General features: G+C 32.1%; 2 protein-coding genes across 2 annotated transcripts; one reads left to right on the top strand and one right to left on the bottom strand.

Moving 5' to 3' along the window:
• Positions 1 to 214: 214 nt before the first annotated feature.
• On the bottom strand, positions 215 to 7,553 carry LOC133673310 (copper-transporting ATPase RAN1-like). Its single transcript, XM_062094051.1, has 9 exons — positions 7,066 to 7,553; positions 5,432 to 6,046; positions 4,603 to 5,032; positions 4,095 to 4,420; positions 3,257 to 3,315; positions 2,810 to 3,152; positions 2,300 to 2,494; positions 1,939 to 2,196; positions 215 to 1,120 (listed from the first exon to the last, which is right to left on the bottom strand). Exons 1-9 carry the CDS (start codon positions 7,393 to 7,395, stop codon positions 644 to 646), a joined length of 3,033 nt encoding a protein of 1,010 aa, XP_061950035.1. The 5' UTR covers positions 7,396 to 7,553; the 3' UTR covers positions 215 to 643.
• A 15,785-nt stretch (positions 7,554 to 23,338) lies between these two features.
• LOC133687564 (thioredoxin O2, mitochondrial-like) lies at positions 23,339 to 27,576 on the top strand. The gene is made up of 7 exons (XM_062107050.1): positions 23,339 to 23,638; positions 23,749 to 23,814; positions 24,025 to 24,075; positions 24,207 to 24,286; positions 25,124 to 25,168; positions 26,111 to 26,205; positions 27,243 to 27,576. Exons 1-7 carry the CDS (start codon positions 23,416 to 23,418, stop codon positions 27,250 to 27,252), a joined length of 570 nt encoding a protein of 189 aa, XP_061963034.1. The 5' UTR covers positions 23,339 to 23,415; the 3' UTR covers positions 27,253 to 27,576.
• Positions 27,577 to 27,934: the final 358 nt, after the last annotated feature.

Below are 27,934 nucleotides of genomic sequence, written 5' to 3'. Positions count from 1 at the left end.
CGTAAGGAGGTCCAGGTGGCTTCAACTTTAAAACCCTAGGTTTACGTTTTCCAGCAATACAGCATCGCTAGCCGAGTTTTATAGAAGGAAATGCCAGAAGGAAAATGTGAACCAAGCCACCCCAACAGTAGTTTCCACGAATTCTTTCAATGTCCAGAAACCAAGATTATTTTCAAATCAATGAACTGTCACAGAGTACAATAAACGAGAGAGAGAGAACGAACCAAACCCTTTTCATTGAATGGGGAAGACCACAAGAAAATACAACAATGATGACATTATACAAGTACATTTACATTTCGGGTGATGAATTGCATCCCCTCGGCGTATAACAAGTGTGCGAAAGAAAGAGAAATAGATACAAAATTGAGAATTTTATGTCCCATCCTCCTCTTCATCTCCGTTTTCTTCTTTTTTTTTTCCCCTACAGATCTGACACCTAGAGTTCTTGCTTTTCTCTCTTTCTACTCCGCGGTTATTTCCAAGATGGTGGTAAGTCTGGGTTTTCTGTACCTTCGAAGAAGCAAAGAAGAGCACACAACACTTACAGATGAGAGAGCCATGCGAGCACCGGCTACCCATGGTGGCAACATGATCCCTAGAGAAGGGATCTGACAACTAGAGTTCTTGTGTTTCTCTCTTTCTACTCCGCGGTTATTTCCAAGATGGTGGTAAGTCTGGGTTTTCTGTATCTTCGAAGAAGCAAAGAAGAGCACACAACACTTACAGATGAGAGAGCCATGCAAGCACCGGCTACCCATGGTGGCAACATGATCCCTAGAGAAGGGAATAGAGCCCCGGCAGCAATAGGTATTGCGATCACATTGTAAGCCATGGCAAAAATATAATTCAGTCTAATGCGAGTGAAGGTTTTTCTTGAGAGATCAATGGCTGTGATTACATCCTCCAAGTTATTCCTCATCAACACGTAGTCAGCAGCTTCTATGGCAATATCCGTCCCTGCCCCAATTGCCATACCAATATCTGCCGCAGCTAGAGCAGGCGAGTCATTGATGCCGTCACCCACCATTGATACGATGCTTCCATCCTTTTGAAATGAGTGGATAACATCAGCTTTGCCAGCTGGCATTACTTCAGCCCTGACATCTTGAATGCCCACCTGCTCAGCAAAAAGTCTTTAGGCTTACTTGAAAAGAAAAATGAACAAAGAAAAAAATTCCCTTCCAAACAATACAAGAAAAACTAGAAGTTATTTACATTACAGCCAAAATATAAAGCCCACCCAATGTAAATCCATTTTTTGTTTTCACACAGAAAATAGCTTAAGTTTGGTTTTAGCCTCCAAGTTAGTAGGCAAAGTGCAGCTAAAATCAGCATATAAAGAGCCACATAGCATAATAACAATGACCAACATGAAGCTGGTGATGGAGCACTTGGGTTTATAAAGAGGCCTATTAATAACAGCACAAATGAGAGGGAATGAGCCAATGATGCCAGCAATCAACAGTTATTTATTCAGCAAAACTAGGAAACTATTATGGTTTCATGTGGGTTCCTAAATCACAACCGTAAAATCACTACTAGAACTGTTTGAAAACACGTTGTAGTGCAAAATTTTCACTTCATGTGAAGTATTGAAAAAAATCATATTGGTGAAGATTAAAATGATAATAATTCTGCCACAGCAAAAAATCAGACATCAATTAAGGAAGGACTTTGGATTCTATTGTCTTGTGGGATCAAGAGAAATGGTAAAGATTGATCAGAACCAGGATGCATAAATAGGGAGATCATATTTCCACAACGTTGGTGTCTAGTTTCACGAAAGAGGGGATAACAACAAAGTGATTGTTTCATTCAATTCAGTCATGGATCTACAAACTGTTCAAAATTGTGTGAAAATAGATTTTCTTTGTGAAAGTAGGTCAAAGTTTCCGGAAAAAATTATGGGCATGGTATTATAGAAAATATACTAACCTCCTTAGCAACTGCACGTGCTGTCCTCCAATTATCCCCTGTCACCATGACTGGTTTGACACCCATTTTCAGAAGGCCCTCTATCACTACAGCAGCTTCTCTCTTTAATGGATCTGCAATTCCCAAAACACCAATTATTTTGTCATCAAACGCAACAAGGACGCCTGTCTTTGCACTTTCTTCAAGCTCTACTACAAAATGTTCCACTTGGTCTGGAATGGCAATTCCACTCTCAGTCATAAGTTTCCGGTTACCAACCTGTTAAGAATACAGTCCTATGAGTATTCCCGGAAGTGATTGAACATTTTTCTTGAGATTCAAGCTGTAATATGTTACATATTTATTATGCCAAGGAACTCACCAAAACTTGTTTTCCATCTACAAAGCACTTCACACCTCTTCCAGGAAGAGCCAAGAAGTCTGAGACATCAAGAAGCCACCCAGAGATTGTAGACTCTCTGCTGGGGGTTTGGCTGGTTGCAGAAGGTTCATCAAAGAAATGGAAATGACGTGAGTATTCCACTATTGCTTTTGCCAGTGGATGTTCACTGCTAGCCTGAGACATGTAAACAATGTAATGGAGAATAAGAGATTGTTTTTATATTTTTGAATAATCTGTAACAAAGAAGGGGGGGTTGATTCCCTTCAGTGCCTAATTACTCATAGCATGTCACAAAATGCATTAAGGCTTATTTTCCTGTAGTTTTAAATTATGGGTATCCTCTGTACCAACACTCAAGGCACTAACTTTGAAACCTTAAATGGGACACCAAGCCATAACCAAGCTCTGGTAGGCTGTGTATGATGCACACATACCATAAACATCACATGCAAACACATGCAAAGATACATTTGACAAGGAAAAAATCACCTCTGCAGAAGCCACCCATCTGAGAAATTCTCCACGGCCCATTCCAGTGAAAACTTTTGCATCAGTAACACTGGCTTTTCCCTGGGTTAGAGTACCTGTTTTATCAAATATCACATACTTAATCTTCTGGGCCCTTTCCAAAGCTTCTCCTCCTTTTATCAGCACACCATTGTTAGCCCCAACCCCAGTAGCAACCATGACAGCGGTTGGTGTTGCCAGGCCAAGTGCACATGGGCATGCAATTACCACAACTGAGATTGAAAACATAAGGGAAAAGACAAAGTAAGTGCCATTTTCTGGAAGCCATTCTTCTGGGTAAGCTCCCAAAATTCCACTAATGTACCTGCAAGAGATTACAGAAAATATTTAATCAAAAGAATTTATGAATACAACCATTAAAAAAAATAAGATGCCACATCAACAAAGCAAAACAAGCAATGAACTTACCAGCTAAAGAATGTCACCAAAGACAATCCAACAACTATAGGAACAAAAATGCTTGCCACCTGCAATTCATAGAGACATCTAATATAAGAAGAATATTAAAGAGTAAGACAATCTGAGTACATATCTGTCTATATGCATAACAACAACAATGATTGCCTATAGAAAAAAGAGTGGCCAGAAAGAAATGAACAACCAGATATGTATATAAAACAAGACACAAGTCAGATGGTTTTAGCAAGTAATGTCCAAACAAGATAAAATATCCTATTGGTTTCCTTCTATCCGAGATCTAGCAATACCGGTAATTCAGTGGAGGGGAACAGACAGAAAAACTGGATTACGAGATTTTAAAAATTGACTGAACTTGTGTATCAAGTAATACATAATCCCTTTGACAATTTATTTGTAAAAACAGCCAACAGCAACATGAACTATAAAATATTCCAGAAAGACAACTGGCAGTCTTAAAGCCAGTTTTTATTCTGATCTTAGCAGTGTCTCCCTCGTCCCAATAAATAGCTCAAATTAACATTAATACAACTGAAATTGGACCTTTTCACATCAAAATAAGAGACAATTAAGCTAATGCATAGCATATATTTGGCACATAAGAATATGGATTGGCAATTTCGCAAGGACATGTTTGGCAACAGCTAACAAGTGTTTAACAAAGGTACGGTTTACTTAGTGCATGAAAACTCATTCAGTTACTACAGATAGGCAAGCAACAGGAACTGCAATTCTTCCCAAAGCAGATGACATATTCCATAAAAATTTCTACCAGAAGGACAATAGTGGTAAAATAGAGCCAAGCCAAAGCCACTTAAGGGGTACTTACATAATCTGCAAATTTCTGAATTGGAGCTTTGGACATCTGGGCTGTCTCAACCAAACTAATTATCTGGCTCAAAACAGCATCTGATCCTACTTTAGTAGCTTTTATGTGAAGAGCACCGTGTAAATTCATCGTACCTCCAATAACTGATGAGCTAACTTCTTTCAAAACAGGCACAGATTCACCAGTCACCATGCCTTCATTAATGTAAGTTGAACCCCATACAACCACACCGTCAGCAGGAACTTTGGTACCAGGAAGAACTTTTAATGTGTCACTAGGCTGAATAAGTAATGAATCTATTTCCCTTTCTCCAATGCACCTTCCACCTAGAAAATGAACCAAAATTTACTTAGCTCTTCATTTTTATTATTTTTAGCCTGATTAAGATTGAGGGGAATTTATCTGTGTTTCGATATTGTCTATAGCTCATTGTGAAAAAAATTTAATGAGATAATTTCAAACCATATCTCAAGTGCAAAAAATTAAAAAGGAAAGATCGAAAAAATACCTTTGTCTTTGACAACCAGCAGTGCTGTTGCTGGAGCAAGTTCTACTAACTTCTTGATAGCATCTGACGTTTTCCCCTTGGCAAGGCATTCCAAATACTTCCCCAACAATACAAATGTAATCAGCATGGAACTTGTCTCAAAATATGTTGGAGACCAAAAGCCAGTGACTGCACCATATAGTAGTGCACAAACAGAGTAGAAGTATGAGGCTGAAGTTCCCAATGCAACTAAAACATCCATATTGGTTGAACCATTTCGAAGGGCTCTACCAGCTGCCACGTAGAAGCGCTTCCCAATTACAAATTGAACAACACTCACCAATGCCCACTTCAACCAATCACCCATTAAGAAGGGTCCACAGCGCCAGAGCAGCAAGGAAGACAACAGTGGTACATAAGGGCAAATTACTCGCATGAAGAAGATGGGAATCTGGATACAATTCATCAAATGCCAATAATTAATACAACAGTAAAAAATAAAAACAGACCAACAAAGAAACAAGCAGATGCCTATATGGGCTTTCCAAGTGTTCAAAGAGAAGATGTCACCATAGCGAGATTCTCAGAAGAATGTATTAACATATAATGCCTTCTCAATTATCCTCGGTCCTTAGAAGAAACCAGGAGATATAGTGCACACTTGTGTATGAAAGCAGGTAAACAAGGATACCAACTGTAAACTAACCTCAACATACTCACCAACCAACCAACCCCAACACACACACACACACACACACACACACATAAACATAAAGAAAGAAAGAAAAAACATTAGAGGTACACTATTGAAGAGATAATCAAAACCATTAGCATGTTAAGAAATACTTACACTAAGAAACAGACTGGAAAGGAAAAGTCGAAACATAACAGAGGTCTCTCCAACATCTTTAGAAGTCATTCTTGAGTAAGGGTTGATGGGATGTAATTTAAATTTCCCATTGCTCCCTCCCTCAACCCCATCAACCAAGGATCTAGAACCTAGAACTTCAGGGTCAAAGAGAACTTCTAGTTCACTGGATATCCAGTGGTAACGGAATTGTCTTACTCCTTTAAGCATGCTCAGTATTCCCTCTAAAAGCTGTACATCCACCTCACTGAATATCCCAGCAACTCCAAGTACAATTTTATCATGTTGACTACTCTGTACAAGAGACGCATCAAAGCCTGCATCTTCAATAGCATTCACTATATCATCTTTGCTAATGACAATAGGGTCATACTCAACTTCCCCTAAAGAAGTAGCTAAAGCCACCACAGCCCTTTTGACACCAGGAAGATCTCTCAAAATGCCTTCAACAGAGTTTACACAGGCAGCACAGGTCATACCTCCAATTGTGAACTGCCCCAAAAGGGTTCCATTTGGCTTTGTTTTTAATTTAATGGGTTCAGATAGAATCTCTGCTTCAAAGCCTGCATCCTCAATTGCATTCTTGATATCGTCATCCTGAATTCAGAGGCATTTATAAAATACTTCAGTACATTTACGTTAACAGTGGTTAAGCCACACAAAGTAAAAGCCCATGCAGTTCACTTAAGCCATTCAGAGAAGGAAACCATGTGACATAAATCTCTCACAGTTATATAAACATCTCAGTGATCCTGTTATCTAGGTGTCTTTCAACAACTGTGGAAACCCTCTTTCATAAGCCACAAATATATAACCTTGAGATTCACTTGAAGCATTGCAATCAATCTATAAAACATACAATTTACAATTTTTTAGAGTACCTGAACATTTCAATTTACCAAACCCCCACCCATAGCAAGAAATGTATTCAGAAAATGGGGACCTAGAATTTCAAAGTCGAACTTTCTGAGTGTGTTCAAAAAGGAAAATGTAGGAGCAAGAAATCTTTAACCTGAATGCATCCAGAGTAAGTTATATAGGATGTCCTGTTGTTCTGCTTTATCAATAGCAATGTCAAATCATACCTTTCTCATCATTTAGGACTAACATGTCATCTTAGATCTTTTCTAACATCAGAAGTACGGTAACCACAAAGAAGTTCCTCAATCAAGTCTACATGATATATGATCCATGAATGTACATTAAAAAAAAAAAATTATGCCGCGGTTGAAAATATATGAACTCAATAGCTACAAGGAAGCCAACCTAGAGCTTAAAAGTCAAAAGTATGATATTCAGCTCGGCTTTAAAACTTAGAACATTCAGTTCAAAACACTATGCTATAAAAACAACTTCCAATCCACCATCAGCTATAACCAAACCCAAACTGAAAATCTAAAACTATTTCACATTGAGCACAAAAATATGATCCAATTCAGCAAAACAAAATTTCAAAATAACCGAGATAAAATCAAAGCTACTAACTAATGAAAAGCTAAGAATCTCAAAGAACTAACAATAACTCATCTCCTACTTAACAATCAAAACGCCACAAAAAAATCAAAATTCAATTGTAATATTTTTCAATTTAGCCACCGCCAAGAATACCAACCTACCTTAACCAAAGCAGGGTCAAATACAACATCAGCTTTATTTTGAAGCAAAGCAACAGAAGCTCTGAAAACCCCATCAACACTCTTCAATGCTGATTCAACAGAATTGGAACAAGCTGCACAAGTCATCCCTGTAACTCTCACTTGAATTCTCTTAAACCCATCTTCCTCGATCACAATTCTATGCGAATTATCATTATCTCCAAGGCTTTCATAAGAATCAAGAAGCCTAACATCCTCCTTCATGTCATCGGCATCTTCTTCGCCTGCAGAAATCATGGCCGGAGGGGATTTCCGGGTTCCAGCAACCTGGGTCAACTGTAGGTCTCTCATGTTAGGTGACGTCAATTGGGGTCAAAAGCAGAGCCAATCTATTTCTCTCTCGATATATCAGACAGAGCTGAAGTAATTAAAACGGAAGAATGAGAGATTTTGGGAGAGAGAGAGAGAGGCCAGAAAGATGGGAAGAGGCAAGAGGGCTCCGAGGGAAGATTTATTGGTTGGAACAGCGACTTTTTTTTAACTAGAACTTGGAAAAAAGAAGTTGTGTAAGTACATAATTGCCCTCTGTACTTGCATGGTTGGTGGTTTTGTAATCTGTACTGCCTCAGCCTGTGGGCGTCTCTGTTGCTTCCGCTTATAGTCTACACCTAATAATTTACAATAATTTTTATTTAGTTGGTTCGTCTTTCTTTTTCTATTAATAAAAAAAAATATTGTCCTTGTATTGAAAGTCTTCCTGTTCAAACATTGACATTTGTATTTAATTTGAATGGAACAGTGAATTTAAATTTAATGTATTGTGAAATATATATAAAATAATTTTCATAAGAGTTTATTTCAGGGACAGTTTAGCGTAGCAGTTCCATTACTGTTTCCTTAATTTATAAATTTTTTATATTTTTAAATTGCTTTAATATATTAATATCAAAAATAAATTTTAAAAAATAAAAATAATATTATTTTAATATAATTTTAAATAAAAATTATTTAAAAAATAATTTCTACTGTTATACCAAACACAGTATAAGCAGCAGCTTATCTTTGAGAAAAGATGCATTAATGGACATGATCGCCACCAATCTTCTTAGCATAACCATTGAAATTTGAAAGTGTTGTCTACGTGAGCAATCTTGATTAAGGGACCATGGTCATTTACAAACTTTAAATGAAACAGTAATGGTTGTTATTTTTTTAAAAAAATAATTTTATTTTTGAACTTTTATTTTTTACTGCTTAACCCCTTTAAACCCAAATTAACATCTAATTATATATTTTTTAAGAGAAAATGGTTGGATTGAAAGATAAATGATTAAAGTGAAAAAAACAGAAAAAATAAATAGCTACATTGAAATTTGTTTGAAAAGTATATTTTAATCTCTTATCTTTTTTAGCTCTTGCGTAACCAGTCCCTTTAATTTTTAAAAATTTAATTTTGATACCAAACTTTATTTTTCTCATTTTTCAATCCTTTTTTTGTTGGAGAGAGAGAGAGGGACTTGCTAAATTCCAGTATAGAGAGAGAAAGTTGTCATTGACGACGATTTCAACCACCAAAATGGTTAATTTTTGTGTCAGATGATTCTATATAATGAGATGAGTTCGAATTAGGTGTCTTTTTTTATCTTGAAAGTGCCTAAAAATAGATATAAACTTAGAAATATTTTTTTGTTTCGGGTTGATTTCAGGTTTTGAGATTTTTTTAGTATTTTTTGAGGTCATGGGTTCGTTTAACAAGGTTCATTTAGTGTTTTCTATATGTTTTGAGTCAAAATGAGTTACAAATAGGTTTTTAGGTAAAAACAAATATGAACTCTTTTTTTTTTTGTTGTTGTCAGAATTAGGGGAATTTAAACAACGCATTGTTTATTTTTCTGAAACAAATTAGAGCAAACGACATGTCGTCCACCCTATTAAATTAAAAGAAAAAGATTAAAAGCCTGCATACATGGGCCTAACCTTGATGGGACTGGCTTACCCGGCCCAATAATGTTTTGCCTCATTCTTTTTTTTAATAAATATCTTTTTATATGTTTTTTTAATTAATTTTTAAGTTTATATTTTATTAATACATTTCTCTGTGATTTTTTTGGCTTATTTAGCCTTTTTAAAATAAAAATTATTTTTTAATTATATTGAGTGTGTTTAATTTTTGAAGAGGTATGATTCATCTGTAATTTTTTTTTTATTTTATATAAATTAAATTTATTTTTAAAAATTAAAAATATTGATTCTTTTATAATATTTTTAATATATACAGTCTTGCATAGTATTTTTTTTCATTTTATTTTATTTAATAAATTTTATATATATGTCGATTTCTATTACAAATTAATTTTAATAATCGATTTCATTAAACACGACTGGTTAAATGACTAATGTTGTGATATTAAATATCTTGATATATATTTTTCTCTTAGTTTTTCTAGTTTTGTTTTTATTCATTGTCAATTCTTTTATCGAACTATCTCAATCTCATGTCCTATGATATACAATAGACATGTTATCTGAATATATTTCATGTTTAGGTTACGAGTTTTATGTGTTAATCCAGCTTTGCTCAAGACAAAAAAAAATTTGTCATTGTTTTAATTTTTATTGTATTATTAAATTAATTAGAATTTAATCCAATTATCAAATTGTTTTGAATTAAAAAAATAATAATCTAATACGCAGCTTCGCACGAACACCAATTAGGAAATAAACTAAGATTTATCAAAGCCAGAAACTATAATAGAAAAACACTAATCACGTGCTCCCAAGCTGCTGGCTGATTTGGTTTCTATACATAACATTTTTAAGCTAGTTTTCTACGGAATAAACATTTTTATCAATCAAGTTTGCATGCTTAGGAGTGCAGTGAATATTATTTTTTAAAATATTTTTTATTTAAAAATATATCAAAATAATTTATATTTTTTATTTTAAATTTATTTTTAATATCATCATAATAATCCAAAACAAAAAAAAATTAAAAGTTTTCAAAAATATACTTTTACCGTAATTCCAAATATCACCTCTTGTCTTTTATATATGGAGTCGTAGTTTAGTTATGTAGTATATTAGTAAATTTTTTTTCCCCTTACAATCTCATCATAAACTCCATTAAATTTTGGCCCGCACTATGTTATTGATTGGATTAAAAAAATAATTATATAAAATTATTTAAGCATTGCTAATCTTTTTCAAGTAAAAAAAAATTAAACTAACTGAGAATTAATCCAATTGACTTTGTTGGTCTAAAAATATTATGGATAGCCAATAAAATCATAGTTTAATTCATAATAAATATTTTAAATAATATTTTTTTATATAAATTTTAAGATAGCAACATATTGGATCACGTGTCAGATTATGATAAACTCATCGAAAGTAAATCAAAACAAACTATATAATAAAATTCTCAATAAACTCAATGTTAAATGATGAAATTGAAGAAAAAATCAATTAAAAAAATAACCAAAAAAATGACCTAATCAACCTAGGTTAACATGCCAAACTCGCAACTCAGGTTATAAAATTGAGATAACTAAATAGAAATCAAATTGAAACAAATTACAAAGATAAATTTTCAATCAACCTGGTGTTGAAAAATAAAATTGAAAAAAATATATTTAATTAAAAAAAACAAATTATTTTAACGAATAATGTTAAGCGAGGAGGGGTATAATGAAATCTTCTCCTCTTTTTGTTTTTATGTTAATAACCAACCAAACTTGTTACCAGAGTTATAAGATTGATGTAACGTCATAGAAAGTAAACTGAAATAAATTATGAAATCTAATTTTTAATCAAATAAATATTTAAAGATGAAATTGAGAAAAAAAATTAATTAGAAAAGGGAATGTAAAATTGAGTCAACCGAGTTAATATGTAAAATCCGCGGTCCGGATCATAATATCGTGACAAGAAGTAAATTGAAAAAAATATAAAGTTCAATTCCTAATAAATTTAATAACGAATGATGGAATTGAGGTTGAAAAAAAAAACAAAAAAAAATTACAGTGAATAATGTTATGTTAGGAGGAGTTCAGTAAAACCATCTTCTCTTTTAGTTTTTTTTGTTAATGACTCATCAAACTCGATCCGAGTTATGAGACATGGATAATCTCATAAAAAATAAATTAGAACAAAATCATGAAGTCTAATTCTCAAACAAACAAATGTTGAAGGATAATTAAAAAAAATATTTAGAAAAAAAAAACATCGAGTCAATCGAATTAACATGTCAAACTTGCGGTTCAAATCATAAAATTGAGTAACCTCGTAAAAATAAATTGAAAAAATATATAAAATTTAATCCCTAATAAACCAAAAGTTGAAACATATAATTAAAATTAAAAAAAATCAAATAAAAAAATATTACTATGAGAACTCCAATGATTAATAATTTTTGTTAATTAGTAAATTGTTTTTAGTTTAACGTGAGTGTTCGGGTCAGCTTGCGCGCACCTCGACTAATCCCATGGCCGTTGAAGTTAACGACCATGTAAGCCTTCCAGTGGCTATCATATGACCAACCACAGGGCTCGAACCTAAGACCACAGAGAGAGCAAACCTCTTGATCCCAGACTTTTATCACTAAGTTACCACCTAGATGGTTATTAATTAGTAATTTTGAATGTTAAGGTAGAAACATACCCGTTTATTACATGACAAAGCCTCCAGTGATTTTATTTAAAATTGTAAACTGAAGTCTTAAACTTAATAAAATTTACCTAAATTTAATAGTCATACCAATTAATCTTATTTGGAATCTAATTTTATATTTTTCTTCAATGATAAATATATCATCAAATAAAATTTCGCATAAAAAAAACACGTTGCTTGACCAGATAAGTATAAACTCATGTATTCTTGATTTTTGTTAGATAGATAGATTTATAGATACTAATATTTTTAGCACACGTATTGCATATATATCCGTAAAATTTATATAAATATATTAAAATTAAGTCTGAGAAAAAAAAATCAAGAGTTTAAAATCCAATACAATACCGAGTAGAAATAAAATTTGAATAAAATCATCCATATTTAGCACAAATACACAAGGTATATATGTGAATAATTTTTTTTTTCACATCTCCACTGATTTTTAACATAATTAAATTAATACTAAAAAAATACTTTTATTTTAAATAGATGATTTAAAAATGTAGATACGAATAAAGATTTTGTTATACCTTTTAAACTAAGGGTCCTTTTAATATTAATGGAATTTATCAAAAGATATAAATTATTTTTTTTAGTCAAAAGTAAAATAAAAAAATTACCAATGGCTCCCTACAAGAAAAATAACAAAGATCCAATTAAATATTTATTAAATTTTGATATAATTTTATTATTTTTTAATTTTAATTTTACATGTAAAAATTAAAAATATACACATGAACATAAATTTTATGAATCATCTTATTTAAAGGAGTCTTTTTTAATACCAATAGCGATAGTGAAAAAAATAGCAAAGATTTTACCAACCTTCTCATCTAGAGAAATAAAAAGTTGACATAAAACAACCCTATATCTTATATAAAAATCAAGGATTTGATATAGTATTTTGATGATTTTATATATAATTTGATGATTTTTTAAATTTCAATCATTGTCTTTTATTGACCTATTTTAAAACATTTTTTTAGAGTTTTAATAGTCAAAATAAAGTAATATATAGGTAAGGGGTAATTTAAAAATCTTATTCTATATTATTTAAGGTTTTATGTGATATATAAATAGGTATATATTAAAAAAACAGGATTAACTTATTTTTTAAGAATTATATTAATAAGATGTATAAATAGAATATAACAGAAAAACAGGACTAATCTATTTTCTTAGAAAATATATTAATATTTTAGTCCCTTATAATTAAATTCAAATACTAGTATTACCATATTTTTGTATTGTCATCTAAAAAAAATATTTTCTTTATATATAGAGTAGAAGCTTATTTAATTTTGGTACATAGAATCTTTCTAAGATAAGACAATATATTTAATATTTATCAATATATTTATTTTAATATATGTGATGGTTTTTGAAATTTAAAAGGCACTTTTATCGAAATTAAATATTTCGGCATAGATAATTATGAGTTATAGATTGTTGATAATAAGAATTAATTAAGCAAAAGGATAAAATACAAATACAATAGAATAGCTCGGAAGCTGGGACCAGCGAATTTTTATTTTTTAATTAATTTGTGTTTTTCTCCTGACTTATTATTTTTTGGTTTAACACATGCAACATGTGTCTGAGAATGAATAAAATATGTTAGGGATCTCGAGGGTACTTCTGGGATTTGGGAAGTTATATGTGAGAGAATTATTAAAAGTAGCAGGCAACAGGTTAGCGTGTCGTAATTCGTATCGCTGTTATCTGTAGCAGACACGGAAGGTGTGGGAGAAGCTTTGACCAACTCAGGGCCAAGCCTGGGAGGCTACAAATTTGAACACGAGGAAAAATATACCAGAACCTTCCAATTTCGCCCCCGTCTCTAAAGACATAAGTAAGTTACTTCCTACGATTTCTCAACGCTCTTTTCCTGATGTCGGTTGGATACTATTTTTTAAAAACCCTAATTTTTTAGTTTAAATTCATTTATTTTTATATTTTAAAATTATTTTGATATGTTTATATTAAAATTAAAATTTAAAAAATAAAAATTATCATTTTAATTAATTTTAAAATAAAAATTATTTTAAAAAATAATCTCTACTATAATCTAAAAAACATACCAAAGTTGAAGCGATGCTTTTTCAATGAGTCAAGTTCAAAGGATCATACACTTCAGGATTTTGATTATAAGACTATGTTTGTTTTTTGAAATTCATTTTTTGGAAAACCACACTACTTTCCAAACTTTCTTGTGTTTGTTTGTCATATAAAAGTTAGTCAACGAAAAACACTTTACAGTCAAAGAAAAATTTAACTTGGTTTCCAGAAAAGTGTTTTCCTAAAACATTTGGACGGAAAACACTTTTTGAAAGTTGTGAAAAATTTAAAAATATCATATCATTTGCTGATTATATCAAATTTGGTCATCAAACTTTTGATTGCTATATATATTTTGTTTTGAATATTTATTTTTCAATTTCATCTCTTAAAATTTAATTTTTATATTAACTTTGGTCCTCATTTTTATAATTTTTATTTGCTTTTTTCTTTTGTTGAAATTTTTTATGTATCAAATTTGGTCCTCATTCTTTTGATTATTACTTATTTTATTTGAAATAATTTATGAAATGTTAATTATTATTATTTTAATTTCTTCATTTTTTATTTTTTTTATTTTTTAGTTTTGATCTCTATTATTTTGATTATTATTTATTTTATTTGAGATTATTTATGAAATTATATTTTTTTCAATTTCATTCTTATTCAACTTTTTAATTTGTAAGATTTGTTCCTCATTATTTTAATAAACTTGAGAAAAATAAAATATTAAAGAGTTATTTTCCAGCTCATTTTCCATGACATAACTAAATACTGGAAAGTGTTTTCCAACTTATTTTCTATTACACTATCAAACATCAGAAAATAATTCATTTTCCTAAAATTATATTTTTTTTTCAATTTTATTCTCATTCAACTTTTTAATTTATAAGATTTGTTCCTTATTATTTTAATAAACTTGAGAAAAATAAAACATTAATAAGTTACTTTTCAACTCATTTTTCATGATATAACCAAACATTGAACAATGTTTTCCAACTTATTTTTCATTACACTACTAAACATTAGAAAGTAATTCATTTTTCTAGAATTCACTTAAAAAAAACTATCTTCCAGCAAACAAATGGGGTTAAGATGCATCCACCGATTAATTCCTCATGAAAAAAAAAATTAGAATTGGTTTTAATTATTTGTTAATGTACTGTTATTTGCTCGGAAAAAATCATGGTGACTGTATGCTGATCGGCTTATTAATCATGTTTTTTTTTCCTGCAGAACCTTGGAATTGGAGTGCATTATGCACCTCACGCCACTGAGGGGCGTTTGAATACTAGGATTAAGAAACTTGGAGTGGAAATTGAAGAATTATAATAGATAATTAAAAAAAATTCAAATAACATTTTAATTTTAATAATGTATTTGGAATAGTTGATGGAAAAATAAATTTTAAACCCAGGGTTAACCCGACCAAGAGGATGAGTTCAGAGTCGGCTTAGAAAAAAAATTTTAAGCTTTTAATATTTTACATGAAAAAATTAAGAAACAATACGTGTTGATATATGCAATGCATATTATAAATAATAAATTTTAAAATATTTTTTAAAATATTTTTTAATTCCTTATTATAAAGATATTATCTTCTCATTTGTAAGTTAAATATTTAAACGAAAAAGATTTCTTATTTTACACTAAAAAAATATAATTTTTTTTCTCGTGAACATAAAATATATACACTAATGAGTTTTCAATTTCACAATAGAAAAATAAAAGCTTCTTCTAGTGTGTTTATATAATAAACTTTAATATAAATTAATAATTAACAGAATAATAATAATAAATTTGCACACATAAAATTAGACCGAGCAAAAAAAGAACCTTTAATTGCCTCATCCTATGCATGCGATTAATGCAATGCAACATCTATACTTTCTCACCTTACCTTTTGCTTTTATTTATAATTTGTTCTTGTCCCTCTTTAACTAAAACCACTTTGTTTTTTTAATTGTTTTTGTCTCTTCTTTAGCTATAGCCACTACATTTTTTTGGTCCATCCTTTAATTAAAACCACTAATATTATTTTTTTGCCTCCTCCTGTTACAGATCGAGATGTTGATGGACATGCTTTCAAAAAATAGTTACCATTATACAATCACCAAATTATTATCAAATTGCCACTAATGCGGTAATGGACCTAGTAGCGGTGTGTTTTTCTGCTGCATGTGTTTCAAAAAGTGGAACTTGAACATGATACCTCGCTCTCATTGCTCATATAATGGAAGTGGTGGTGACAACTAAATCCATGATTTTTTAAAGGGATAATTACAAAATCCCTACTCCTATAATTTGATCTAAATTTCATTTTTCTCCGTACCTTTATAAATTATATTTTATATCATAGATCAAACAAAAAAATAAAATAAAATGAATGGTTAAGAATGTAAATTGTTATTGAATATATAAACTTTAAGATGAAAAATATAATTTATGAAAGTATGAAGAAAAAATATAAAAATAGAATATAAAAATATTTTTGTATTTGTCCCTTTTTTAAAATTTTAGTAATGAACCCTCAAACCTTTTTTCACTTAGTTTTATTCTTTAATTCAATTGACTTATCATGAATGTGATCGGTTATTGCGTGAATTTATATATATATATATATATATATATATATATATATATATATTGACTTATCATGCTAGACCTAAACAATATATATCTGACATGCTTGTCAGACCCAAGAAATTTGGTTGTCAAACCCTAGATGTCGGGGTATGGCAAGGCTGAGGTATGACAAGACTGTCAGACACTAGACGCCGAGGAATGACACCCCAGGCGCTGGTATATGGAATGGCTATCAGGCCCCAGATGCTAGTGTATGGCATGACTGCTAGGCCCCAGGGGCTGGGAAATGGCATGATTGTCAGACACACAGCGATGGGGTCAATATTGTCTGCCAAACCTTAGACGCTCGGGTTTGGCAAAACAGTTATACCGTAGGTGCTCGGGTCAGGCATGATTGCCAAGCCCGAAGGCGCATGAGTTTGACATGGTTTACAAATATTAAAACGTTCACAAATCTAACTTCCAACTGCTATGACAATATATTGTTTATAAATCGGTCCACAACAATGCGCAGACCATAGTTTTGAAACCCGACCCGATTATTGACCCGGTCAAGTGATTGGGTTACGGGTCAGATGGGTTGACCCGGGTCAACCTAAAAAAATACACCTATATATATACATATTCTCTCCTTTTTTTGTTGCAAAATTTGAACTGCTCTGTTTTGATTCAAGCAAATAAACATTTACAAAGCAACCACTGTATAGTATAAATGACATTTCAGGAAAGTATAGAAATAATCCCAGACCACTAAGTCCTATAATGGCTACAAACTCAAATTTTCTATTTCTATACGCACCCAAGTATACCTTAGTTTCTGAACTTACTGTCTCAACCGCGCTAGATTTCATATCCATTAGATAATGACAATGAGACACCAGAACAAATTTCACAAAACCACATATCAACAATTACGTCAAAAAGAAAAAACTTGAAAAAAGGACCGTGACCAAGGCACTTTAGTTGGCTTAGAAGAATGCTTGCTTCCTTCGCCGTGTTCATTTGGTTTCTTGTCTGTTTCTTTGCTCACACCACCAGACTCAATTTTGGCAGAATCCGGATCAGACGGGATCTCAAGAGGCAATGCATCTTGCAACCGACACCGGTTCTTTTAATCTAAATTAGAGTCAATTGTTACTCTCTCTTTCTTTGGTTTTACATCTTTCCTTGACCTCTTAGCACTTTAAAAAAACCAAAAATCATTTAGCTGGGTTTCAAAGAGCTGATTTCCTCTTTCATTAATTAGGTTTGCAACTGTCCCCAGTATTGCTTTCTTCTTCTTCAGCATTTTAGCCTTTTAAAAGGCCAAAACGACGTCGTTTAATAACTACTAATATTAAAAAAAAAAAGACTGGGTCTCACTCGGGTTTGACCGGGTGGACCGGGTCCCAGGTCGACCCGCCAGGTCGACCGGGTTTCACCGGGCCAACTCCTAAGCGGGTTTTTACGTTCACTCGGATCGGTTCTAGGCCCGGGTCGGTTGGGTCCTGGGTTGACCTGTTGGGCCGGTCCAGGTTTTAAAACTCTGGCGCAGACCATCTATCTAATAAGTCCTAAATGAACAAGAAAAAAGGAAAAGAAAAACTTTTAGTTGCAACAAATTACCTATAATATCATTGTGGATTGTAATATTGAGATTTTAAAAAAGTTTTAATTTGATCCTTGAACTTTTTTTTACACAATTAAACCTTTTTTAGCCCAAATTGAAGCTCAATTACAATTTTTTTTTTGGGGTGATGGTTGAATTAAAAGACAGGGGACTGAAGTGAAAAACACAGGTAACATAAGTGATGGCTTTGAAATTTGTTTCAAAATTTCATTTTCATCCCCAGTCTTTTTTAACTATAAGGTGACCGATACCTATAATTTTAAAAATATATATTTTGGTACCAAACTTTATTTTCCTCTTTTTTTAGTTTTTTTTGGGTGGAGGAGAGAGAAAAGGTTGTCAAATTCCAGCTTAGAGAATGAAAGTTGTTGTTGAGAAAGATTTAGGCCACCAAAATAATTTATTTTTATGTCAAAAGGTTCCATATGATGAGAAGAGTTAAGTTTAAGTCTTGTTTTTTTTACCTTAGAAACACCTATAAAAACATATATGAGCTCAGAAAGTTTTTTAGTATCGGATTGATTTAGGGTTTTAGGATGTTTTTTTTTTGTGCATTTTTGGAGGCTACAGATTGGTTTAAGAAGGTTCTTAAGATGTTTTTGGTCAAAAATAGATTTTTGGGTTGAAAAAGAACATTGTTTTATCAGCCACATCAATGACCGAATTCTAGGATCAACAGACAACGTGTCGTCTTTTCCATTCTTTCATTTCTGAAAAAAAAAGCCTGTGCGGGGCCTTTCTTTATGGACCAGACGTTGGGCTTGGCTTACCGGGCCCATAATGCATGACCTCATTCTTTCTATTTTCTATTTTTATATATGATTTTTTTAAAAAATTACTATCTTTTTATATATATTTTTCAGAATAATTTTTATATTTTTTTTTATTAATACCCATTTTCTGTAATTGTTTTGGCTTATTTAGTCTTTTTGAAATAATAATTTTTTTTTTAATTATATAGAGTTTGTTTAATTTTTTATAAGGTTAATGTTGTTCATCTATAATTTTTTCTATATTTGATATAGATTAAACTTATTTTTTAAAATAAAAACATTTGTTTTTTTCAAAATTTTTAATATGTGTGGCCTTTAACAAAAAGTTTCCTTTTATTTTATTCAATAAATTTTATATGTGTATCTATTTTTGTTATGGATTAATTTTCATAAATAAATTCGCAATCATGTAAATGACTAATATTGTGAAATTAAATATCTTGGCCTCCAATAACACTTTTATGGATATCGCTTGAAGACTAGCAACAATTCAGCAAGAAATAGGTCAGGTTTTAAATTTTTTTTTATTGTTAATTATTTTTTTATTTATATAAATAATTATCAGTTTATTTAATTAAATATTTATATAAATTTTTTAATTTATATTTTGAAGTTTTTTTTAGAAAATAACCTGAATACCTAATATATTTTTTTTAAAAAAATTACCACCCCAAGAGCGAAGCGCGTCAAATAGGTAGCTTGATAGAAATGACGTCTTGTCCACCAGCAAAGAGCACCGACAAATTAGCAAAGCTTCAAAGAAAAGTGAAACAATCTTCGCTAACCAGGACAAGACTACTCATTCAAGAAACTGGATTTTCTCATCTTTCCACCCAACACTACAGTTTCCCCATTCAAAGAAAATGGGTTTTCTCATCCTTCCACCAAAACGTAAAAGCTAGCTTCCTGGTAAAAATGGCATGACGTGGCATCCATTCACACCCACTTATGATGTGTGCATGTATACACACACTCACATGATCTAATTCTGTCATTGTCAAATCCTGGCCCAGTCTACAGAAACATAAAATCTCTAGAGTTTGAATTATCAAGGAAAAAAAACCCAACATTTACCCCATCGGTGCATATAATATTACACTATTTGTATCTCCATGTACTATCAAGTTCTTGATGTCCCAAAACAGAGAGGAGGATTCGGTAATTCTGAGAACTGCTGTTAGGTGATCTTATGTATTCTTAGCAATAAAGTGCATCATAGTTTCATGCTTTTAAAAGCACCAAAGTTTCACCAAATCTGTGGAGTATGGAAGAGAGGGTGATAGCTGATATGGACGCTTGCGGGGAAAAAAGGAAGAAATGCATGCGAAGTCAAGGGTTTTGGTTTTCTAGTTGGGACAGGTGATCCAGAGCGGGCGGTTGGTGTAATGTCAATCACCCAATCCTTTAGCTCCGCAACCATCATCCAAACAAACTCCCACAACTGGGAATATGATTTTCTAATATTAAGGTGCTTTTCGTTTAGGGTTGGTGGTGGCGAGGCCACTGACTCCATAATTCTTCCTTTTCTTTTTCTTTTTGTTGCTTATCCCGATGATGAATGTGATGTCTGTGCTTCTGGGTCAAGTGAATTGCTGATAGGGAAAAAAGAAGATGTCGGATCATAACGAACTTTTATCAACTTTCCATGTGCTAAATCAGAGAATGAGGGTATGACAGAAAAGAGTAGCTTCTAAAGCGGCAATACATTACAGTAGAGGAATATTTGGACCTTAATGCCGATTTTGTGTTTTGAAGAGTAAGAAAAGCATTAAGAAAAAAACCTAAAAGTTCCTGGTGAATTACTGTAGTATATGAGGAAATTCATTGTGGATTTAAGCAGTGTAATGATAATTTTATCTTTAAATTTCTCTTAATAATTGTCTTTGTACCGGAGACAAAATCATATTTTTCATGAGGTTTGAATATTATTTAAGAATTGATTAAGGACAGAGTTATTGTTTTGCGTATTTTATGTACAATAAAAGTACTATATTACCAAGCTCAAAAAATTAACCTCCGGTCCAGGGGCTTTTGCATCTTTGCAAGTTTTATTTGCACAGTTAAATAACGTTTGTATCCTTTAGGCAAGAAAAATATTAGTCTTTGAAAGAGAGGTTATTATGTCCTTGCACATTTCATGTACAATAAAATTTCATGTGCTGCCCCTTGATTTTGAAAAATTAAAGGTTGCCTTTGGAGGATATTTTTGTATTTACATCATGGTTTTTTCATAATGTGTATATGCTATTAGACTTTTTTAGTAATTTGCTTTCCTATAATATTAATAAATCGATAAAGTAGCTCTACATATGCCTCACACGCGTAGACGCATCATCACCCTTTGTGTCATTCTAGTAGCGTATGAGGTACGTACAGTAATAAAAAAAAATTGATCGCCTACTCACCTGACATGAAATGTGGCAGCATATATTTTAGGGTGATGCATTTTGTCATATGAGCGGCGGTTTGACGATGATTGTTTTTTTTCTCCTCCCTTTCTTTTTTCTCTCCCAGGCCTCGGTATATGTGCAAAGCTTTGATAAATTCAATTGTATCCTCCAATTTATATTTGTTTTGGATTTGATCCTCATTAGTTTGATTTCTATTTTTTTATATATTTGATACTTCTTTAAGTTTGTCCTTAATCATTTAATCTCATAAGATTTTTTTTTAATCTAATATGGTCCTCATTCTTTTGATTAATATTTTTTTTTATCATTTTCATTATTATTATTTTTTTATTTTGTCCTTGGGAGTTTGATTTAATTTTTTTTGGTTTTCAATTTTTGTCCATATTTTTTTATTGCTCTTTCTTTTATCCTTTTCTTTATTTATTTTGTTTTTCAATTTAGTCCCCTATTAGTTTCTTTCAATTATTTATGTGCATTGTATAGTTCTCATTGTTTTTATTTTAGTTATTTTAAATTTTAATTTTTGTATGGTCTGAAATTTTTCTATGTGGTTTTTTCATGTTTGCCTTTTACAGAGTAATCCTAATCTCATAACATGGTCCACCAGTTTCGACAATAAACCTGATTTAAGTTTGATCTTTTTAGGGTCTTTTTTAAAACTTGGTTTTTTTTTTATTTTCATCATTTGACATTGAATTATTGGCCCTGAAGTTTCTTGATTTGTTTTGCTTTCCTTTTTGTTGGGTTATTCTTGCCTCGTATCTCATATCGTAAGTTAGTTGAATTAATTTGGGTTGACTTGATTTTTTCTTAAAATTATTTTTTTATTTTATCATTTGTCATTTAATTACTAACCCTTTAACATTTTTTTATTAAATATTATTTAAAAATAAATAAACGTGTCTGCACATGATGGGTTATCTTGAGTGCGAGGTGGTAAAGTTAGCCCGACTTAGCTTGCATTTTCTTACTAAGTTTTTTTTTATTTAACTTTGGTATTTTTTGCTAAGTGCTTCTTTTGGAAGTTTGATTTATTTACCTCGATTTTTTTATAAGTTTTTTTTTCAATTTCATCATTTTACATGGAATAATTTGTCATCGAGCTTTGTTATTTTTTTGCTTTCTTCTATTTGATTATTACGATGGCTGGCTTGTAAAGTTAACTCGGGTTAGCTCGGGTTTTTTCTAAAGTTTTTTTTTGTTGAACTTTGTTTTTTTTGCTAGGTGTTTTTTTTTAATATTTTTTTGTTTTATCTCGATATCGTATCATGGGTTGTAAGTTTATCAAGTTAGGTCAAGTTGACTCAGGTTTACTTTTTTGGCAATATATATATATTTGATATTAAGTTATTAGGTCTTGAATTTTACGATTTATTTTCGCTTTTTTTTTAATGTGGGTTGTTTTTGTTTTATACCGTGAGTTGTGCTTTAGTAAATTTAACCTGATTTGTCTAAGATTATCATCGTTTGAGTATTATATTCTTATGTTGAAAAAATTTAGACCGACCCGCGACGTAGCACGGACCACCTATCTAGTACCGTCTAAAGTATATATGCTTCTTATTTATTTATTAAAATAGTATATTCAATTTAGTTTTTTAAATAATAAAATCAGATTGTTCTCAATCTACTTTTAAGCATGTCATAACATTATAATGATGTATTTATATATATATTAAAAAATATATATATTTCTTTTTTCTAGTTTCAACTAGTAATTAGGTTAAGAACCTAACGTTAAATGATTGTTCTTATCTTACAGCTCATTGATGCTCTTAATTAAATATCATTAGTATCTTGAGCTCCTTCGCAAGCAAACTCCACATTATTTGTTTCGAAACAATGCATACTTCGTAACATCATCCAATTAATATTGTCGAATCAGGTAGATCAGCAAAGGAATATTTATATTAATCACAAATGCAAAGCTACATATAAATAAATAAATAAATAAATACACACACACATGGTGAGGTCTTTTTTTTTTAGCTGGCCCATGTCTAAAAGATGGATCTAGGCTAGGCAAACATATATTGGGCCAGGTTTTGTTAGTGGTAAATTGAGATCCCTTCTAGTTTAAGATGTTTGGGCCGTGTTAGGTCCAAGAGCTGGCACCCATGGACTTACAAGCCCATTGTTTTGTCTGTTTGGGTATCCTGGATTTTTCATGCCCCCGAAACCAGACAGCGGTGCTCGGAACAAAACAACAAAGCGGAGAGAGAGAGAGAGAGAGAGATTTGGTAACAAACAGCGAGAGCAAAACATGAGGGGGAATAATAAAGCACTGCTGGTTCGAGCTTTAATTTTCGGAAGCCACCGGAGTTCAATGAACTCCTTCTCCCGTCGTCTTCATGAAAACCTAATTTCAAATCCAAGCAAAACCTCACATCCTTCTAAATCTCTCACCAACTTCACCACAAAATTTCACTTCTCAACTCCTTATCTGCAACTCTTCCAAAGAACCCTCTCCTCCTCCTCCTCCTCCGGTAAAGCCTTAATCTCTTCTACTTTTTTTCTTTTTATAATTCTCTGGTATTTTAATGCTGCATGTATGTATACCCGTTGAATTAATGATGAATCGATCATATAATTTCAGGTGCATCAAACATTGTTCTTGTAAAATCAGATGAAGAGCTGAATAGCGGACTGAAAAATGTTCAAGGTATTCCAAAATTAGTCCTTTTACTCTTGCAGTTTGTTCAATTCAGTCCTTAAATTATTAATTATTCTATGTTGCATGCAATTTGAATTTGGTGGACTTTCAAATTAAAAAACAAACATTTGAAATATATAAGGTCTGAAGTGACAGCTCCTTGCATTGTGCATTCCTTGTGGCTTACATTACTTTTCTGTTGAAAATTCGTTGACTCAGAGAAGTCTTCTCCAGCGGTTTTCTATTTTACTGCTACATGGTGTGGGCCTTGTAAGTTCCTCATCAATCATCGCTTTGTTTTGCTTTCGGGCATTGTGATTTCTCCTATGTAGATGTTTGTGCACAATACAGCACGTAGAGCTTCCTGTTTGGTCATGTTATTGAGTGTTCATCTCCTGCAGGCAAGTTTATATCTCCTGTAATCGAAGAGCTGAGTAAGAAATACCCTCATGCAACAATATATAAAGTTGACATTGACACGGTATGAAAGTTTCATGCTTCATGGTGTAAAAATTATACTTCTATTCTTACGAAAAAGTTTCTCTCTTGATTCTATATCATGGGATTTTCTTTCTATTTACATCTTAAGAGAATCGATGAAACCAATTAAAATGTAATCAAATTTGCAATTTTAATTTTAATACACCGCCGCCACCACAAACGCCATAACCTATATTTTGGTGGCTGATAGTCATTATTGATTAAAAGGTGTAATGAATAGCATTATTTATGAAACATTAGTCTCTGCGCTACAGAGGCACCTAAGATGAACCTGTCCTAATGGTCAACGGATTGAATCTGTCTGGGGGGATTTGTGGAGCTCTTTATTGTGTTCATAAGATAATTGAAAAGGAATAGGAGCGTAAGACCATGGGGAAATAATATTTGAAGGCATTAAACAACATCAATATTATGCATGAAACATTAGGTTGTGTGCTTTAGGTTTATCTAAGATAAAAGTTAAAACTGTCCCTGTGATCTGAATGACCCACTGAAAATGGTCAATGGTTTGATCTGTCTGCCACATTGGAAACATGGGATGATGTGGATTAAAAATGAATAAGAGTATAGTAGTATGAGCACATTGGTTGAAACAATCAAGAAATCAAGACTTAGTTTTGACTGTTGAGTATTCTTATTTGGCTCACAGGAAAGCCTATCTTGTGATCATTATAGCAATGTGACATAGCTCTGGTCTTCATATTTCATAGATATAAAGCAACCTTGTTAAAGGGCCAAATTGCTTCCTGTCTTATGGTAGCATAGATAGTCATGAATTCAAAATGGTAGGGACTAATGTTGCCGGCCTCCCTTGCAGGAAGGTCTTCAAAATGCGTTGGCGAGCTTGAATATTGCTGCTGTGGTAAAGTTCACTCCTCTTTTTCATTCCTTCATTGCTCCTATTCCATATATGTTCCCTGAACATCCCTACTAATCAATATATTTGTATTTTTTCTTATTTTATTCTGAGAGTGTTCTTGGGAATGGATGGTATGTGTATTGGGTTTGCAACCAAATTGTTTCACGTTCAAGTCCTAAGATTACCCACTCCATGCAAAGTTTTTGGAGGTTGAGAGTTTGAGTCTGTCTCCAAGTTCCCTTCCTGTTCTCTGTTTCTATTACCTGCTGAGTGACTGTTTTGAACCAATAATATCATATGGTTTGCATCTGTTCTTCATAGAATAAATAAGAAATTTTCCAAGGTTGTGATGTGACATTAAAAAACATGGAATTCTCCACTTACTGCTAGGAAACCAGAAGGTGCATATAAATTAGAATGTTCAGATTGAAAGAGTTCTCTGCATGACTTGATCATGATGGAGCAGGCATGGGAAATTGTGTATTGGTTTTGCAAGATGCAATGAGAGCCAACATGGCATTAGGGAGAAGGTTTTGGGCATGCCAATGTGTTAATGGATTGTATGTTAACCATTCCACTGTGGCAGGGTGTTAGGGAATATCTTTTGTAGGTTTTGGCAGGAGGAAAGTTTGTAATATTTTACATGTATGTTCTGCTTTCATAGTTTTTCAGCATTTATAGTGGTTGGCATAAGAAGAAACATACAATGTCTAGTGTTTGTTGCCATTAGAGGCCTTGGTTGAAGTACAGTGGGATGGGAGGCACTCTTGTTTTGAGTTTAATTTTCTTTTCTACAATTTTTTTTTCTCCTAGTTGTATAAGTACATTATTCTCCTTATACAATCACTTCATTTATGCCTCAAAAGAAGCCTTGCCTATTTGTGCAAAATTTCTTTTTGGAGGGCTTATGGCTCAAATCTTTCTGATTTGAGTCTTCTTTTGCAGCCAACTCTTGATTTCTACAAAAATGGCAAAAAGGAAACTACAATTGTTGGTGCTGATGTTGCCAAGTTGAAGAATACCATGGAATCTCTCTACAGGTAATTTCCAAGTGGACTAAGTTTGTCTTTGCATATGCTTCTGTATGTCAGTGACTGCTGGGTAAGTTCATTATTGCCTGTCCGTGAACCAAACTTTATGTATTTAGCATTAGCTGTTACCTTATGATATTTATATCTTTTCATATATCTATGCTTTGCCTCATGGAACTTACACAGCCCGTGATTTCTATGGTCTCCATGTCTTTCTTTAACCCATAAACTTTCTATATACCATTGGAGTGCTTGAAGGAAGTAATTTAAACTTGATCAATTGTATGTCTATATTTGATGCTGCTATGACTTTTTATTCCTTACAAGAGGATAAAAGAGTTGGAAATATTTAAATCTTATTTGATTATATCTTTAACCCCCCTCTTTCCTTTTGAGAATGATTAAGGCCTCTAACTCAAATGTTATTGCTGATTTTTTTGTATGCATAAGCTCACGTGTCACTTGTGCTAAAATTCTCTGGCACTCCTGTATGTTTGTCAACAAGGCTAATGTGTTGGTTTGACTAACATATGCTTTGTGTCTTGTCATGACATTCATTTCGTGTTGTGTTCGATTTTCAGTTTCCAAAAATTACACCTCTGAAAGCAGTTCCTATCCTGGTAGATTTGCATTGACTTGTTTTACCACACTTGATAATTTGTCAAAATTCAGCTTGAAGGGGTGGGTGTGGTTGGAAATCTGGTTTCTGCTGAATCTAACCAACTGATACATTAGTGGGTTCGTGTAAATGGAACTGAAAAGTGGGATCAATTTTAGGTTTTGGGCAGAGTTCAAAAGGTCTCCCAACCATATAGGTCCCCTAAGAATTTTCCTTCTCAATCGGGTCCCCATAGTTTCATAAATTCTCCATTGAATCTCTTTTCCTTAATGGATTCCATACAAAGGCAATCTATTTAATGCTTTCCTATAAAAACTTATCTAGAGCTTATATAATGAGAATTGTAAATGCTTTATGGATCCAATTGAGACCTTACCGCAGAAATGGCATTTGTCTAAGGATACTTTCTTCGTATTTTTATTTTCAGGGAGGATTAAGGGAAGATGCCTAAATAAAAGGGTTGGTATTGCAAATGGATCGTGAAGGTGTCTAGACGGTGGTGGTTATGCGGTTCTCTCTCTAGAAAAGTATTTAAGATGCTTTTACCAGGCCTCTTGTCTCAGAAATTATTTTGCTGTGCTTAATGATCCGTTGGTAGAATATGCTGTGAAAAGACTTAGAGATGATCTGCCCATGCTTGTGGATGGGACTAACTAGAAAAATGAATACCAGAAAACGAACACATGTTATGCTTCTATAGCACGTACGTTTTTTATTCCTGGATTTGTTTTAATAAATTTACCTTGGTCCTTATTTTTTTATTTTTCTTATAAAAAAGCCCTTGATTGAAAGTTTTTGTCATCATATTTTACAACAAATACAATTTAGTTCCTCAATTTGTTTTTGTCAATTAAATTCTTACGTGACAAATTATAAAACTTATTTAAATTCTCAAAATTATTAAAAAATATTCGCATACATGGTCAATTAATCCAAACAAATAAAAACTATCAGGTATTGAGCTATTATTTAGAGATAGAATTCATTCCTATAATATCATATTTAGAGATAGAAATATAAGGATCAAAGTACTTTTTAAGAAACATTAAGGACCAAAACATACATCAATAAAAAGTCCATGCTATAGGAACATACCATGTGTCAATAAATACACATCAA

The sequence above is a fragment of the Populus nigra genome, chromosome 1 (genome assembly GCF_951802175.1).
Source record: "Populus nigra chromosome 1, ddPopNigr1.1, whole genome shotgun sequence".
Classification (NCBI taxonomy): Eukaryota; Viridiplantae; Streptophyta; class Magnoliopsida; order Malpighiales; family Salicaceae; genus Populus; species Populus nigra.
The sequence above is the reverse complement of the archived record's forward strand: the minus strand, read 5'-3'. Positions and strand labels throughout refer to the sequence as shown.

Excerpts from the sequence above, each read along its gene's own strand:
- LOC133673310 (XM_062094051.1), bottom strand. The coding sequence starts at position 7,395 with ATGAGAGACCTACAGTTGACCCAGGTTGCTGGAACCCGGAAATCCCCT. Across the intron at positions 3,316-4,094 it reads TTCAGAAATTTGCAGATTAT|GTGGCAAGCATTTTTGTTCC; the intron begins GTAAGTACCCCT and ends TATGAATTGCAG. Across the intron at positions 2,197-2,299 it reads TAGATGGAAAACAAGTTTTG|GTTGGTAACCGGAAACTTAT; the intron begins GTGAGTTCCTTG and ends TATTCTTAACAG.
- LOC133687564 (XM_062107050.1), top strand. The coding sequence starts at position 23,416 with ATGAGGGGGAATAATAAAGCACTGCTGGTTCGAGCTTTAATTTTCGGA. Across the intron at positions 23,815-24,024 it reads CGGACTGAAAAATGTTCAAG|AGAAGTCTTCTCCAGCGGTT; the intron begins GTATTCCAAAAT and ends TCGTTGACTCAG. Across the intron at positions 24,287-25,123 it reads ATAAAGTTGACATTGACACG|GAAGGTCTTCAAAATGCGTT; the intron begins GTATGAAAGTTT and ends CCTCCCTTGCAG.